Source organism: Pristiophorus japonicus, chromosome 5, assembly GCF_044704955.1.
Source record: "Pristiophorus japonicus isolate sPriJap1 chromosome 5, sPriJap1.hap1, whole genome shotgun sequence".
Taxonomy (NCBI): domain Eukaryota; kingdom Metazoa; phylum Chordata; class Chondrichthyes; family Pristiophoridae; genus Pristiophorus; species Pristiophorus japonicus.
In genome coordinates, this window is record NC_091981.1 from 109,539,380 (window position 1) to 109,556,349 (window position 16,970).

The 16,970-nt window shown below is 42.5% G+C and overlaps 1 protein-coding gene across 9 annotated transcripts in view; it reads right to left on the minus strand.

Annotated features, from left to right (window-relative positions):
• The window catches only part of rbms3 (RNA binding motif, single stranded interacting protein), an 858,736-nt gene that overhangs the window by 422,103 nt on the left and 419,663 nt on the right, over nt 1–16,970 (minus strand). For all 9 annotated transcript variants that reach the window (XM_070880858.1, XM_070880857.1, XM_070880852.1 and 6 more), the window contains one exon: nt 1,279–1,370. In XM_070880858.1, the coding sequence (XP_070736959.1) occupies nt 1,279–1,370 (92 nt within the window). The remainder of the gene's footprint in view (nt 1–1,278; nt 1,371–16,970) is intronic.

Genomic DNA, 16,970 nt, shown 5'->3' on the forward strand with positions numbered 1-16,970 from the left:
GACCAGAAGCTAACACCGATGACTTTTCAAAGTTGGAAAAGTTAATTTGTTACTATGGTATGAACAGCTACCAATGATGGGAAGAAAAATATGTAATATGCTTCCAATATCGATAGTCGAGAAAAGGGGAGACCACATGACTAATATGTTCTCTGTATGGCACCAAACTCTTAAAGGGACGGTGTCTGATTTTTTTTTCATGATCCTGTTTAAATGATGACCTTTTCACATTGATACCTGCATACTCAATTCTGCTTCAAAGCCACTAACTATATTGCTTGCTCGGAAAGTTTCACTAAAACAGAAATTATATTGACTTATAATGCATTCTTTTTTTGATAAACTAACTGCACTCTTAATGCAGTGTAGTCTTAGAATCAGTGACAAGATGACATAATTACCTCACTATTTTTTCTACATGAACTGAGACGATGGGATGGTTAGGGCTACTGATTTCTTCGTGGCCGCCATTTACGCCACTCCAAAAGTAGTTGACAGAAGGTAGTTCTCAGAATTTGGTATTACTCTGTCTGTCTTTCTTTATCCTCAGCTGGAATGCTATGTCATTATGTTCCACACCCTTAGGATGTCACTGAAAGATACCCATCAAGGGCAGTCTCTGAATGTCAGTTGAGTCCACACTGAGGATGAGTAATTGAGAATTCAGTACTGTAATGCTGGAGCATCTGTGTGGTCTTTTGATCTCTGAGCACAATTTCCCTGAATCTGTAACTGTACCAAAACAACACCTTAAGACTCCTGGAGTGTTCCTGCATTCCTGCTCACAGCCCATTCCATTTAGGGGGGTATTATCATCATTTTGAGGAGAGAACTTGGCTTAAAGATCAACACAATGTACAAGCAATACAAAACACTTTTCCGACGTAAGTTATGACAGCTTGAGACAAATTGCATCATTGCTTTACTTGCTGGTCAACATTAGAAAGATAGTTCTACTGGGTAACAATGCCCTTTTTAAAACATTAACATTGTCACAGGATTTTTTCTCAAATGAACTCCACAACATTGGGCCAATTTTCACCCAGCCAATTGATTGCAAGTATGCTTATTTCCATGTATCTGTATAAGTGGGAGTATGTATTTGTGTACATATCTCAACAACAAGCTAAACTGATGATTTCTACAAGTGCATGCACTTTGTTCACTTTTAATAACCGATAACTTCTTTAATCTAACAGACATTATCCTAATTTACAATCCCGGTAAAGAAATACTGCAATGCAGAGACAAAATTGCTTCCTTGTCAAGAATGCTCACCTTTGCCATCTGGGCCTGTACTCCACTGGCTTTGAGAGATGCCACTGCCTTCTGTGCAGCTGCTGGGCTGTCAAAGTCTACGAAGCCATAGCCTGTGAAAAACAGTTACATTATCAGCACCAGCTACGTGCATAGCATTCAACAGCAGTGAACTGCGACAAAGAAGCCTCTTGCTTGACTCAGGATCAGATTAAAATGAAAAGAACATCAGTCTTTCCAAAATTTCGCTCTCATTCTTCTCGAACTATTTCCTGTCTATGTTGAAGGTGTATATGGAGCCGAGTAAAGGAATTAATCTCATCAAAAGAGGCGTTGTTTGTTGGACAGCTACTGAGACACACTAATGATGGTGCATTGGTTATAAACCCTGATTTAATTAATTGACAATAAACGTTTGTAACCTTATTCTGTCAGCGTTCTTTAACTTAATGGTCTTAATAGAATGCTTTCCCTCATTGAGCATTCACATAGTGGTGCAGTATTTTTCTTTACTTTTCCTTTTATGCTCGACTTCTTGAACCAGTCGCTGCACACTAGCTGAGTAAATGGGGACAATTACCACAAGGTGTGAACTGGAGGAAAGGAGTAGTCGAGCAGGTGGCAGATTATTTTTCAGGTTTATCATACTTGGGGCTGAAGTGTATGGTTAGTGGCCACAACTCTGAATTGGTCGAAGTCAGAGGGAAGGGTCTGAAATGATCTAGGCTAAATTCACACATATACACTCCAGGGTGAAGACTGAATAAGCATGCAAATCCAATGTACAGTAATCAGGATGCAAAAAAGACATATTTATGAGAACCATCAAGACATTTCTATACACAGATCATAGAATCATAGAAATTTACGGCACAGAAGAGGATCATTTGGCCCATCGTGTCTATGCTGCTCGAAAAAGAGCTATCCAGCCGAATCCCATTTTCCAGTTCTTGGTCCGTAGCCTTGCAGGTTAAAGCACTTCAAGTGCACATCCAAGCACTTTTTAAATGTGGTGAGGGTTTCTGCCTCTACCACCCTTTCAGGCAGTGCATTCCAGACCTCCTCTGGATCAATAAAGTTCTCTGCAACTCCCCTCTAATCCTTCTACCAATTACCTTAAATCTTGCCGAAAAGAAAACTAAAATTGTAACAAAGATAAATTAAGGAAGCATGAGAGTTTTAAAACATTTGAATTACAACATAGGAAAATTGTCAAGATAGAACAATGGCCCAGAATTTGCAGTCTGGATGATGCGAATTGGCAGCGTTCACCATCATTCCACCTTTAAAACTGACCGCAACTTTGGGATTTGGTGCATGCATTCAAACTTTGAAATTACAGCTTGTCATTCACTGCTCCGACACAGGCTGCACTGTGCCACCCGCCCCATCACAGAGCCGGCAATCTGTGTAATCATTCAAATCAGGGAAACTGATGAAAACTTGAGCTTTTCCGCAGTAATTACGCTGTTAAATTCCCCACTAAAAGTTAGACCCAAAGAAATTAGGTGTAACTGGGATTTTAACAGTGTATTGACTGCTAAACATAGGTTATGGGCCTGAAAAACGAATGTTAATTTTATGCCGTGTGAAATTTATTAATTTTAATAAAAACTTAAATTAAGTAACTCTTTTAAAATTAAGAAACTTTAAAAAAAAAGTTTGTTCAACTTTATTTCAGGTATGCCTTTTCCCCATGAGAGAGCCCCAATATCTCTTGGTCTCTCTAAAAATTTTAAAAAGTTAGAATTTTAAGAGCATACCCATTTCCTTGTTCGCTGTCTGTGAGAATTCTACGTTTTGATTGACTGCTTAGACAGCTTGTTGGCGTCACAACAGCACACACTAGGGGATCCCCATTAACTTCCGTCGATTTGAATTGAACGTTGGAAAACCCAAACTTGGACACAGAGATCGCGAGATCTTTGTGCGATGCTTACTTCGGGACCAGCGGTGAAAGTCCTTGCTTCGTCGCTGACTGCAAATTCCAGGCCAATAACTTTTAATATTTTCTGCGTCAAATTCTGGTCCAGACAATAAATCGTTTCTAGGAAAGTTTGAAACATAGTGGAACAGATTTTTCCTCAGAGCAGAATCTGAGTGGCTGGCCGACAGGACGCATTGGCCTGAAACAGGTAACCTTGCTGAGAAGCCCAATCCACTTTGAGGATCGGTCCTCATTTGCAACAGCTGGCTATGGCCAGAAACTAATTGCCCAGGACTGCCCCGTGGCTCCGGGCCGGAGGAAGGTAGGTTCTTGGGGATGGAGGGTCCAATCTGCCACCTAGAGGAACAAAAGCTGCAAAGTCAGGGGAACAGCATTACCTACAGGTTTTCCTCAAAGTTACAAACCATCTTGACGAATGTACACGACTGTTCCTTCATTGTCATTGGGTCAATATTCTGGAATTCCCTGCCTAACACCACTGTAGGAGCACCATCACCACAAGGACTGAAGCGGTTCAAGGAGAAGGCCAAACACCACCTTCTCAGGGCAACTGGGAAGGACAATAAATGCAGCCTTGCCAGCAATCCCCACATCCCAAGAACAAATGTTTTAAAATGTTGTCAGAACATTTTCACAAATCTTCACAATCTCACCCTCAGGTTAGACAATACCTCTACTCTTCCCCTCCCAAAGATACAGATCCTCAGTCAGGACAACAGAGCTGTCCTCTGATGCCACTGTTCATTGGTTGACTGGCAGGAGACATACTATTTGTTATTTAGAATTTTCCTACAGGAGACAACTTACAATATTTGCAATGATTTGTATTTATTCAGAAGAATTATAAGGTGTAGACAGATAGAACAGAGCAATATTTTCCCATATAAATTACCTTTTTATTTCCAATGTGCAGAAATTAACTCAAAATTTACAACTTAACCTCAGTACAAATGTTTCCTTTCAGCCTACATAAAAATAATAAAAAAACAAATATTAGGAAGCATGGAAGGAGAAAGGCTATTCATTACTTCACAGACCATCCTATCATGGAAACTGCTCCACCATTTAATCCCTGACTCCGAAAGATAGTCAAGCAAAACTCCACAATATTTATCTACACTCGGTATTCAAGCCTGGGCAGTTCCTTTCTACAGGCAGAGCCAAGGTGCCAGCAGCACAGGAAGCAATGTGTTAAAATCATAGAAACAGAAGACACTTCACAGCCAGTGGATAACACCAAGGTAGTCACAAGTCACAAATTTGTGTCATGGTCAGTCTATAGTAGAAAGATCTATATAATATCACTTGTCTGCCTCTGACTTAGTGCAAACACAGTTGGTTTGGAATTAGGGGAGGGAGGGGGAAATTGAATTTTAATGAGTATTTTTGTAGCCTTAAGAAGATCAGTTGAACCCGCTATACACAGCAGAATTTTTTTTATTCCCATGGGCATTTCACGACAAAAATCATACAAACGAAGAATTGTTACAGTAACAGACACAAAACTATAGCATTGTATCCTGAAATTAAAAATGTTTGTCAGTGAATTTTATTACCAGACAGAATAACAAGGTTTTTGTTATGTATGCAACCCTTGGTAACCTGTATCATACCGCCACCAGAGGGCATACCAGTTGGAGTCGCAAGGGATCCCAGCATCTCTTGGGAGCACTGTATATAAGCAGGCCTCCCATGCTATACCAACACTCTGGAGTTTGAATAAAGGAGCTAAGGTCACACTTACTCATGTCCACAGTACTTCGTTACATTACTTTATTATGAGCATAACAGTTTTCAACAGGTATATATGATAACATGGACTGTAAATCTAACATGCGTCAGTACATGGTCCACAAACCTACACAATCTACCAAATTAATATATTTTAAGGCTAATGTTATTTTTAAGATTAATGCAATCTTTTTTTTAAGAAATAAGTGTTTTGGGGTTAGCTTTAATGGAATGATAAAAGACTATGGGGTAGAATTCCCCCATACTGTAGCATCAGTGGAAGAAAAGAACATAAGTACAAAAGAAATAGGAGCAGGAGTAGGCCATTTGGCCCCTCGAGCCTGCTCCGCCATTCAATAAGATCATGACTATTTGGATCTTGGCCTCAACTCCACTTTCCTGCCTGCTCCCCACAACACTTGACTTCCCAACATTCAAAAATTTGTCTATCTCTACCTTAAATATATTCAATGATCCAGCCTCAACAGCTTTCTGGGGTAGAAAATTCCACAGATTCATGACATATTGATTCATAACATATTGATTGATAAATTCCACATATTGATTGGGCTAACCAAACTGGTAGCAATGCGGTGGAGGAGGATTTCCTGGAGTGTATTAGGGATGGTTTTCGAGACCAATGTTTCGACAAACCAACGAGAGAGCTGGCCATCCGAGACTGGGTGATGTGTAATGAGAAGGGACTAATTGGCAATCTTGTTGTGTGAGGCCCCTTGGGGAAGAGTGACCATAATATGGTAGAATTCTTTTTTAAGATGGAGAGTGACACAGTTAATTCAGAAACTAGGGTCCTGAACTTAAGGAAAAGTAATTTCGATGGTTTGAGGCGTGACTTGGCTAGAATAGACTGGCAAATGATACTTAAAGGGTTGACAGTGGATAGGCAATGGCAAACATTTAAAGATCACATGGATGAACTTCAGCAATTGTACATCCCTATCTGGAGTAAAAATAAAACAGGGAAGGTGGTTCAACCGTGGCTAACAAGGGAAATTAAGGATAGTGTTAAATCCAAGGAAGAGGCACATAAATTGGCCAGAAAAATCAGCAAACCTGAGGACTGGGAGAAATTTAGAATTCAGCAGAGGAGGACAAAGGGTTTAAGTAAGAGGGGGAAAATAGAGTACGAAAAGAAGCTTGCCGGGAACATAGAAACTGACTGCAAAAGCTTCTATAGATATGTGAAGAGAAAAAGATTAGTAAAGACAAACGTAGGTCCCTTGCAGTGGGATTCAGGTGAATTTATAATGGGGAACAAAGAAATGGCAGACCAATTGAACAAATACTTTGGTTCTGTCTTCACGAAGGAAGACACAAATAACCTTCCAAAAGTACTAGGGGATCGAGGGTCTAGTGAGAAGGAGGAACTGAAGGATATCCTTATTAGGCGGGAAATTGTGTTAGGGAAATTGATGGGATTGAAGGCCGATAAATCCCCGGGGCATGATAGTTTGCATCCCAGAGTACTTCAGGAAGTGGCCCTAGAAATAGTGGATGCATTGGTGATCATTTTCCAAGAGTCTATCGACTCAGGATCAGTTCCTATGGACTGGAGGGTAGCTAATGTAACACCAATTTTTAAAAAGGGAGGGAGAGAGAAAGCGGGTAATTATAAGCTGGTTAGCCTGACATCAGTGGTGGGGAAAATGTTGGAATCAATTATTAAGGATGAAATAGCAGCGCATTTGGAAAGCAGTGACAGGATGGGTCCAAGTCAGCATGGATTTATGAAGGGGAAATCATGCTTGACAAATCCTCTGGAATTTTTTGAGGATGTAAGTAGTAGAGTGGACAAGGGAGAACCAGTGGATGTGGTGTATTTGGACTTTCAAAAGGCCTTTGACAAGGTCCCACATAAGAGATTGGTATGCAAAATCAAAGCACATGGTATTGGGGGTAATGTACTGGTGTGGATAGAAAATTGGTTGGCAGACAGGAAGCAGAGAGTCGGGATAAATGGGCCCTTTTCAGAATGGCAGGCAGTGACTAGTGGAGTGCTACAGGGCTCAGTGCTGGGACCCCAGCTATTTACAATATACATCAATGATTTGGATGAATGAATTGAGTGTAATATCTCCAAGTTTGCAGATGACACTAAACTGGGTGGCGGTGTGAGCTGTGAGGGGGATGCTAAGAGGCTGCAGGGTGACTTAGGCAGGTTAGGTGAGTGGGCAAATGCATGGGGGCAAAAATGCGAAAACAGAATATTATCTGAATGGTGGCAGATTAGGAAAAGGGGAGGTGCAACGAGACCTGGGTGTCATGGTTCATCAGTCATTGAAAGTTGGCATGCAGGTGCAGCAGGCGGTAAAGAAGGCAAATGAAATGTTGGCCTTCATAGCTAGGGGATTTGAGTATAGGAGCAGGGAGGTCTTACTGCAGTTCCACAGGGTTTTGGTGAGGCCTCACCTGGAATATTGTGTTCAATTTTCGTCTCCTAATCTGAGGAAGGACGTTCTTGCTGTTGATGGAGTGCAGCGAAGGTTCACCAGCCTGATTCCCGGGATGGACGGACTGACCTATGAGGAGTGACTGGATCAACTGGGCCTTTATACATTGGAGTTTAGAAGGATGAGAGGGGATCTCATAGAAACATACAAGATTCTGACGGGACGGGACAGGTTAGATGCGGGTAGATTGTTCCTGATGTTGGGGAAGTCCAGAAGCAGGGGACACAGTCTTAGGATGAGGGGTAGGTCATTTTGGACTGAGATGAGGAGAAACTTCTTCACTCAGAGAGTTGTTAACGTGTGTAATTCCCTACCGCAGAGAGTTGTTGATGCCAGTTCATTGGATATATTCAAGAGGGAGTTAGATATGGCCCTTATGGCTAAAGGGATCAAGGGGTATGGAGAGAAAGCAGGAAAGGGGCACTGAAGGAATGATCAGCCATGATCTTATTGAATGGTGGTGCAGGCTCGAAGGGCTGAATGGCCTACTCCTGCACCTATTTTCTATGTTTTCTATGTTTCTATGACCCTCAGAAGAAATTCCTCCTCATCTCCGTTTTAAATGTGTGACCCCTTATTCTGAAACGTTGGGCTCAAGTTTCGGACTCCCGCTAGAACGGCGTACATCGGAGAGGCCAGCCTAATTTGTAGGAAAAAAATTGCGGCAAATACTTACCTCGCGATTCTCCGATATCTGTAGGCCCATTTCCAGGTCGGCGCGGTGCAGCAGGAGCTGCTGGGGGCGGAGTTACAACCCAGTGCCAAAATCAATACCGGCAGCTGCGTGCGTGCGCAGTAGCTCCCGGCCCTCCCAGCGCATCCTGTCTCCGGGCGACGACCCTATCACAGGCCGAAGGGACGTCGCCCCATCGCAGGCCGAGTGGCCTGACGCATCTTACCTCATTGGCGGGGCTGCCCAGCCTCTTGCTGGGGCGGGCCCCACCCGAAGTCCCCCGTTGCAGCCGGCGTCGGCGGCGGTGGAGGCGGGGCCCGCCTGCCCGGCCTCTCGCTGGGGCGGGCCCCACCCGAAGTCCTCCTTGGGCCGCTGTCAGCGTCGTCGGTGATGGGGCCTGCCAGCCCGGCCTCTCGCTAAGGGCGGGCCCGCCCGAAGAATCGTCGACTGCGGCCCGGCATCTGCTGCGTGCGGGCCCCCCTCCGAAGTCCTCGGCGGGGCCCGTTCAGCTTCCCCCCATTCATCATCTTCTCCCCCCGCTCCCCCGTTCATCTTCCTCTCCCCGCCTCCTGTTCATCTTCCATCTTCCTCTCCCCCCCTGTTCATCTTCCTCGCCCCCCCCCCCCACAGCGTTCAACTTCTCCCCCGCCGTTCATCTTCTTCTCCCCCCTCCCTGTTCTTCTTCCTCGCCCTTCCCCCATCCCCGTTCATCTTCCTCTCCCCCCCATTCATCTTCCTCTCCCCCCCCACTCTCTTTTCTCCCCCACCCCTCTCTTCTCCCTGGTGCTGCAGTCGGTGAGTAGAAATAATTTTTTATTTATCATAATTTTTTAATTATTTTTTATTTTTTTGATGGATTTATTGGTTGATTTATTGATTTATTTATCATTTATTATTGTATGGTGGTTCTTTATTTGTAAAAGTGAAGTGTTTACTGTTTGTAAACCCCCCTTTCCCCTTCCCCCCCTTATCTCTCGATCCCTACGCCTGATTTCCAAGTGTATGCAAGGTTTTTCTGAGCGTACAAAATCTACACTTACTCCATTCTAAGTTAGTTTGGAGTAAGTTTTCGCTGCCTAAACTTGCAAAACAGGCATAAGTGGCTGGGCATGCCCCCTTTTGAAAAAAAAACTATTCTAAAATGAAACTATTCTAACTCACTAGAACTGGAGCAAACTAAATGCCGAGAATTGCAATTTCTAAGATGCTCCATTCTAAACTAGTTGCTCCAAAAAAATAGGAGCAACTCAGGCCGAAACTTGAGCCCTATGCCCCTAGATTGGCGGAAAGCCCAAAGAAACATCGTAAATTGCCCTTTACGCCGTTTCTCTGGGGGTTTTCACTGACCATCTGCCCAAGTTACAGTAGGAGATGGGGAGAACTCTCACGGAAATTTGACCCCTGTGCATCTTAGCTCAATTAATTCTGAATACAAATCTGATATGCTCAGCTGACTCCTCAACAGCAGTGCTTTATTTCAAGCACCAGGGTGTATCAGTATACAATAGATTCTGTGACAAGGGTCGATGTCAAGTAACAATTGTGACTACATCACTTTGGCTCAATATTTGATTGAGAAACCTAGGCAAGGGCAAAGGCATGTGGAGCAGGTTGCCACCAAGGGTGTGAAATATCAGAGAGATGATGAGATATATGAAGAAGCATCAGCTAGATTCCCTTAAGCTTGCGTTAAAATGCCTAACGGTTGTGAAGGAAAGAGAGGACTCAGGGAGGTAATGAGTTCCTCAGTTTTAAGGTCCAAGGATGGAATGAGTTAGCGTAGACGAGTCTTGATTGAGGTTGAAGGGAAATCAAATTATATTAAACTCTTTCAATAACTACTCTCTGGGTGCTTCTGATGTAGTGCATTATAATATATGAAACTATTAATTAAAGTAGCAAAATTATATATAAACATCTAATATGTCATTATTATATACAGACTACCAAATTATTAACATGTCAATTGATAATTTAGTAATAGGTCAGTCTGTTTTTAGTAATAGGTCAGTCTGCTATCAATACATGCTATGAATAATATTGATATAAAGTCATTGTTGTATAAAAAATATTGAGAATACTGATACATTGTTATTTTAATATATTGATACTGTGGATACATCTAAATTCCACGAGGCATTCCTGTTTCAAAAGCTGTATGTAGTGTGCAAACAAGGATTATAAAAGGCAGCATCCAATAGATAATGAAAAATCTTTTGTTCAAGCCTTTAGGCCAATTTAATTAAAATGTGAGATCTGTAAGTCTCATTCGTCATTTAACAACTTACTTACTATGGGAACATTTGTAAAGGAATAAAAAGTACATTCTCCGGTTTATTCTCTCACTTCACATAAACCTTTTAGCTGCACTATGAAAATAAGTAAATTCACTCATCCTGCAACAAATAAAGTGAAAGTGAAGAGAGGTTGAGCATTGACTCTGTACTCTTCTTAAGCAGATTTAAACATAAAGTTATCCTTTACTATGAAATTGCGGAGATGTTTTCATGATGATGGTATAAATTTTGCAAACAGTTTGGCCGTAAAATTACCACTGGACAATGCAACATGTTCCCACTGGTCCATCCTATTAAAAATGCTCTGCTATCTGACTAATGCTCCCATCTGAAGCAATAAAGTGTCCCAATTGTTCATTGACATTCTGTGCATTACCAATGTTTTTATTTTAGATTTCCAACATTGGTCTTTCTCCTTTTTATCTCACAGCACAAACATTATTACATCAACACAAAACATGTTTCTGATCTGCAGCTGAACCAAATGTGTTCTCTATTTTTACAAAACATAGCTAATGGAACTAAGGTCAGTAGAATGCAGGAGATGATTTGTGATCAGTTGGTACTCCTACTCTGAGACTTGCTCCCATCTTAAAATATCTTCACGGAGATGGGAGGCCTTTGTTAAAGACTATTATGACCTTATTGAAGGCCAATCAAGAGCAAGTTTATGAAGAATTGCACTGGAAGTGGGAAAAATATTATGTGACCTGCAACTCAGAACAGGTTTTAGTTTAAAGAGTGGGAAGAAATCAAACATGACTACAATCTTCAGAAACAATCTGTGCAACATCATAATTTCATAAATATTGATAACTTAGTCACCTTTATAATTGTCATCCTTTCCTTAAAATTGGTCCTGTATAAAGATTCAGAAATTGCAAGGCAAACTCCACCCTTTCAACAGCTTCTCACAATGTCTCCATTCCAAAGTGACCATAAATATAATTGCTTTTATCTCTGCCTATCAGATGCCCCTCAAATACTTTAACCACTTGAGCTAAAATCATTGTTGGTAACCAGGTGCTTCAGTTCAAAAATGTAGGAATTCTTGCCTTTTATTAACTTGAATAGTAACCAACCTACTATAAAGCAAACAAAAAGTGAAATAAAATAAGTCCCACAGAATACAGCTCCGAAAGCAAGTTACAACATTCACCAATATATTAACTTTAGTAAGCATAACATTGGGAAGATGATGACTGTTAAACAATTTTTGGCACCTGTAATAGTTTACATTATTTAACATAACACTAGGGATCTCCCATGCTCACAATGCGTTATAGTGTTATGTCTGGAAGGAAGGGACTGAAGGCCAGAGTTGGGAAGGAAATGCGTGGAGCTTAAGATGGGGAAGGAGTGGAAAATTGTTTAAGTGGGTGAGTTAATGTGTGAAGTGGGCGATGGGGCAGCATCTTAAGGTATAAGTTTTAGTTGGGAGCAGGAGATCCAGGGTTTGATGGATGGTGGGAGTGGCAGGGTGTGGGGAGCCTACAGTGTGAAAGCAGTTGGGAGGGGAGTGAGAACAGGAGAGAGAAAGGCGTTATGGAATATTTTGTGGGGGGGTGGGGGTTGGTTGGTAGTGATGAAGAGGTGATGCCTGAGAGCTGGCAGTGCTTGGGTGGATGGGATCTGATAGGAAGGTGGGATGAGGACCCATTTGAAGGTTTGGATCTGGAAGAAGTGGGGTGGGATGGGGTGTGGCAAGGATTGAGGAAGGTTGGGATTATACTTGGGAGAAGGATGAGGTATGGAAATGTTGGGGATGGATGGGGAGGTAGCAATGTGGCAGCAGTAGTTAAACTTGTGAGAACAGGTAGATTAAAGCTGGAAGGTGAAAGGAAAATGAAAAAAGGCGACTGTAGAAATTAGGTGACAGATGTTTCTATGTTAGATTGCTGCATGACCTTACTACATATTAGTTGGCTTTCTATGAGGCTGTTATATTCTTTCCTTCTCTCCCTGCTGCTGTATTTGTGTAGAGTTGGGATGGGGGAAGGTTGAGGTGTGGAAGTGTTTTGTGAAGGAGAAGGAGGTAACGGCATGATAGCACTTTTTAAATTTAAAAGGAGGAGCAGGACATGACTACCAACTCCCTACCTGGACAGAAACGTAGATGGTGGATGGAGAAGAGGCAGTATAGAAAAATACACAGGAATTGGCATTCTAATCGTCTCTCTGGATGCATGTGTCAGCTGGGCCAGGCATGAGAGTAATTACATATAAACAGAACTGACAGTTACCTGCACATGCATAATGCTAACTAAGTAGGAAGAAAAAAATTACTGGTTGGAGAGAACTGGTCAACGCATGGAGAACTGCCAAACATGGTAACTAGTAACAAGAAACTGGGTGAAGTGTGATCATATATAGAATTACACAGAATCTACAGCACAGAAACAGCCAATTCAGTCCAATTAGTCTATGCCAGAGTTTATACTCCACACAAACCTCCTCCCATGCTAATGACTTCTTCCCACCCTCCCCAAAACATCCCTCTGTTCCCTTCTCCCTCGTGTATACATCAATCCTCTCCTTAACCACATCAATGCTATCTGCCTCAACCACTCCATATGGCAGTAAGTTCCACACTCTCACCACTCTCTGTGTAAGGAAATGTCTCCTAAATTCCTTATATGATCTGTTAATGATTATTTTATATTTATACTCCCTTGTTCTAGATTCACCCACAAGCGGTAACAGTTTCTCCACATCCACTCATTCAAATTCCTTAATCATTTTAAAGACCTCTATCGGGTCTCCTCTTAGTCTTCTCTTTTCCTTCGAAAGGAGCCCCAGTCTTCTCAATCTTTCCTGATAGTTGCATCCTTTCAATTCAGGTAACATCAATGTAAGTCTTTTCTGCACTTTCTCCAGTGTGCTTTTTGTAGTATGGAGACTAGAATTGTACACAGTACTCCGTGTGGTCTAACCAAGGTTCTCTATTTTATGCTCTCTCAGGTGGACATACAAAATCCCATGGCTCTAATTCGAAGAAGAGCAAGGGAGTTCTCTCCGGTGTTCTGGCAATATATTAATCCCTTACCCAACATCACTAAAACAGGTTATCTGATAATCATCACATTTCTGTTTGTGGGCCCTTGCTATGAGCAAACTGGCTGACACAATTTCCACATTACAACAGTGACTGCATTCCAAAAGTATTTAATTGGCTGTAAAGCACATCCCGAGGTTGTGAAAGGCACTATATGACTACATGTGTTTTTTAAAATATAAATTTAACATTATCTCCCTGCTTTTGTACTCTATTTTTCTAGAAATAAACCCCAGTACTTAGTTTGCACTCATGGCCTTATCAACATATGTGATTTATGTATCTGTATTCCCAGGTGTCTCAGCAAAGGTTTTAATATAATAATTGAAAGGTACAAAAGATTAACCTACAGTTTAATCATGTTGTGAAAAATTTTTTTTTCTGTTTATTTGTTCGAAAGTTTGCATTTAGAAATACACATTTTAGAAATCAAGGATTTTCAAAAAATATTTGAGCCATTTACTGGTTTCATTGGTTGGCATTGACCAGCCAAACCAACGGCTCTTAAAGGGATCGCTGGAGGCTGCTCAAAAAAAGATTAAATGAATTATAAATGTTTGTTTTTGTGAACTCTGAAGAAGTAGCAATGCTCCTCCTGGTCCCACAAAATAACCCTACCTGGGCCGTTCCCAGATCTGACCAGTTGGCCGGCTCCGCACAAGAGCCAGCTGGTTTCCTGCCGTTCAGACAGGCGAGCTGCAGCTGAACGCACATTTGGTTACAGCACCCCACTGGTGGCATTTGAAAGAGGCCTGAACTCAAATTTGGCTTGGGCTTGAGGCTGGCATGAACCGGTGCACGGAGACATCGCTCTGATGATTTTAGCGGCAACCGTGCCTAATATTTTCATCATAGGCAGTCCCTCGAAGCGAGGATGGCTTGCTTCCACGCCAAAAAGGGATGAGTTCACAGGTGTTTCAATGAAGGACCTAATATTCCAGGTCCTGAACTACATGTTGAAGGGTGGAAGATGCCTGTGCGTGGATTTTTTTAACTATATTTTAGATAACTGCAATGTAGCATAAAACCACTAGTATAAAATTGCCACTTTACACTGGGTTTCTAAAATAAATCCAATTGTTCTCACAACTGTGATGGACTGCTCCACAACCAATCATAGTAGAGATCTTTGGGAGTTTGACTGCACTCATGATTAGAATTGCTTTTCTCCTACACAAGCATGACAGCTGGGGCTGCTTTTAACTTAAAAGTAGAAGAGGAGCATCCATTGTAAATTTATAGCACCATGTGATGTTTTACTCAGCACTTCACTAGTTTATTTCTTCTGTCACAAAGATTATGGTTTACATCACTGGTGCTGACTATTTCAAAGTTTTGGGACAGCAAGATGAAGATGCACTGCTTATGTGTGCAGTATGTGTGTGTGCACAGTGAGCACTAAAGCCATTGATGAACAGACGGGGTTCACCAGAACTGTACATACGCATTAAGATCATGGGCCTCAAATTTCCCACAGTCATGAGAGCCGCAGTGACTGATAGAGCAACACCCTGTTATGTGAGAATCGAAACCCTCATTTAACTACCGCAAATGTGGACAATTCTTGGCACTGAGAATGTTTCTTATAGTGTCAGCTATAACTTGTTTGAGTGTCAGCTGTGGCTCAGTGGGTAGCGCTCTCACTTCGGACACTAGACTGACACTCCAGTGCAGTATCGAGAGAGCGCTGCACTGTCAGCAGTGCGATCTTTTGGATGAGACATTAAACCAAGGCCCTGTTTACTCACTCAGGTAGACGCAAAAGATCCCATGGCACGATTTGGAAGAAGAGCAGGGGCATTATCTTTGGTGTCCTGACCAATATTTATCCCACAATTAACATAATAAAAACAGATTATCTGGTCATTATCTCATTGCTGTTTGTGAGAGCTTGCTGTATGCAAATTGGGTGCCACATTTCCTACATTACAACAGTGACTACACTTTAAAAAGTACTTAATTGGCTGTAAAGCACTTTGGGACGTCCAGTGGTCATGAAAGGCATTATATGAATGCAAGTCGTTCTCTCTTATATTCACAGAGAGAAAATTTTGAATTAATGTAACTGCAAAAAGCACCAATCAGAAATATTCTACACAAATCATATAGTGATTGCCACTTCATATTTTCTGTTGTGGGGATTTGTGAATATCATCATCATCATCATAAGCAGTCCCTCGAAATCGAGGAAGACTTGTTTCCACTCCAAAAATGAGTTCTTAGGTGACTGAACAGTCCAATACGAGAATTACAGTCTCTGTCACAGGTGGGACAGACAGTCGTTGAAGGAAAGGGTGGGTGGGACTGGTTTTCCGTACTCTCCTTCCGCTGCCTGCGTTTGGTTTCTGCATGCTCTCGGCGATGAGACCCGAAGTGCTCAGCACCCTCCCGGATGCACTTCCTCCACTTAGGGCGGTCTTTGGCCAGGGACTCCCAGGGGTCAGTGGGGATGTTGCATTTTATCAAGGAGGCTTTGAGGGTGTCCTTGAAACGTTTCCTCTGCCCACCTTGGGCTCACTTGCTGTGCAGGAGTGCCGAGTGGAGCACTTGCTTTGGGAGTCTTGTGTCAGGCATGCGAACTATGTGGCCTGCCCAGCAGAGCTGATCAAGTGTGGTCAGTGCTTCAATGCTGGGGATGTTGGGCCTGGTCGAGGACACCGACGTTGGTGCGACTGTCCTCCCAGGGGATTTGCAGGAACTTGCGGAGACATTGTTGGTGGTATTTCTCCAGCGATTTGAGGTGTCTACTGTATATGATCACGTTTCTGATCCATACAGGAGGGCGGGTATCACTACAGCCCCGTAGACCATGAGCCTGGTGACAGATTTGAGAGCCTGATCTTCGAACACTCTCTTCCTCAGGTGGCCGAAGGCTGCACTGGCGCACTGGAGGCGGTGTTGAATCTCGTCGTCGATGTCTGCTCTTGTTGATAATCAGCTCCCGAGGTATGGAAAGTGGTCCACGTTGTCCAGGGCCGGGCCGTGGATTTTGATGACTGGGGGGCAGTGCTGTGTGGCGGGGTCAGGCTGGTGGAGGACCTTTGTCTTACGGATGTTTAATGTAAGGCCCATGCTTTCGTATGCCTCAGTGAAGATGTTGTCAATGACTTGGAGTTCAGATTCTGAATGTGCGCAGACGCATGCGTCGTCCACATACTGTAGTTCGACGACAGAGGATGGGACAGTCTTGGATCTGGTCTGGAGGCGACAAAGATTGAACAGGCTCCCACTGGTTCTGTAGTTTAGTTCCGCTCCAGCGGGGAGCTTGTTGAGTGTGAGGTGGGGCATTGCAGCGAGGAAGTTTGAGAAGAGGGTTGGCGCGATGACACAGCCCTGCTTGACCCCGGTCCGGACGTGGATTCGGTCTGAAATGGATCCATTGGTTTGTGAATATAATCCATTATTAACTATTTAATTATTGAACAACATAAGCTGCATTTTCCAAAAAAATAACATTAATTTCATTTTAAGAATTATTACTCCTATTATGGAACAAACCACTAGTTTATCAAATGCCCTCTTGAGAAACATTAAACAG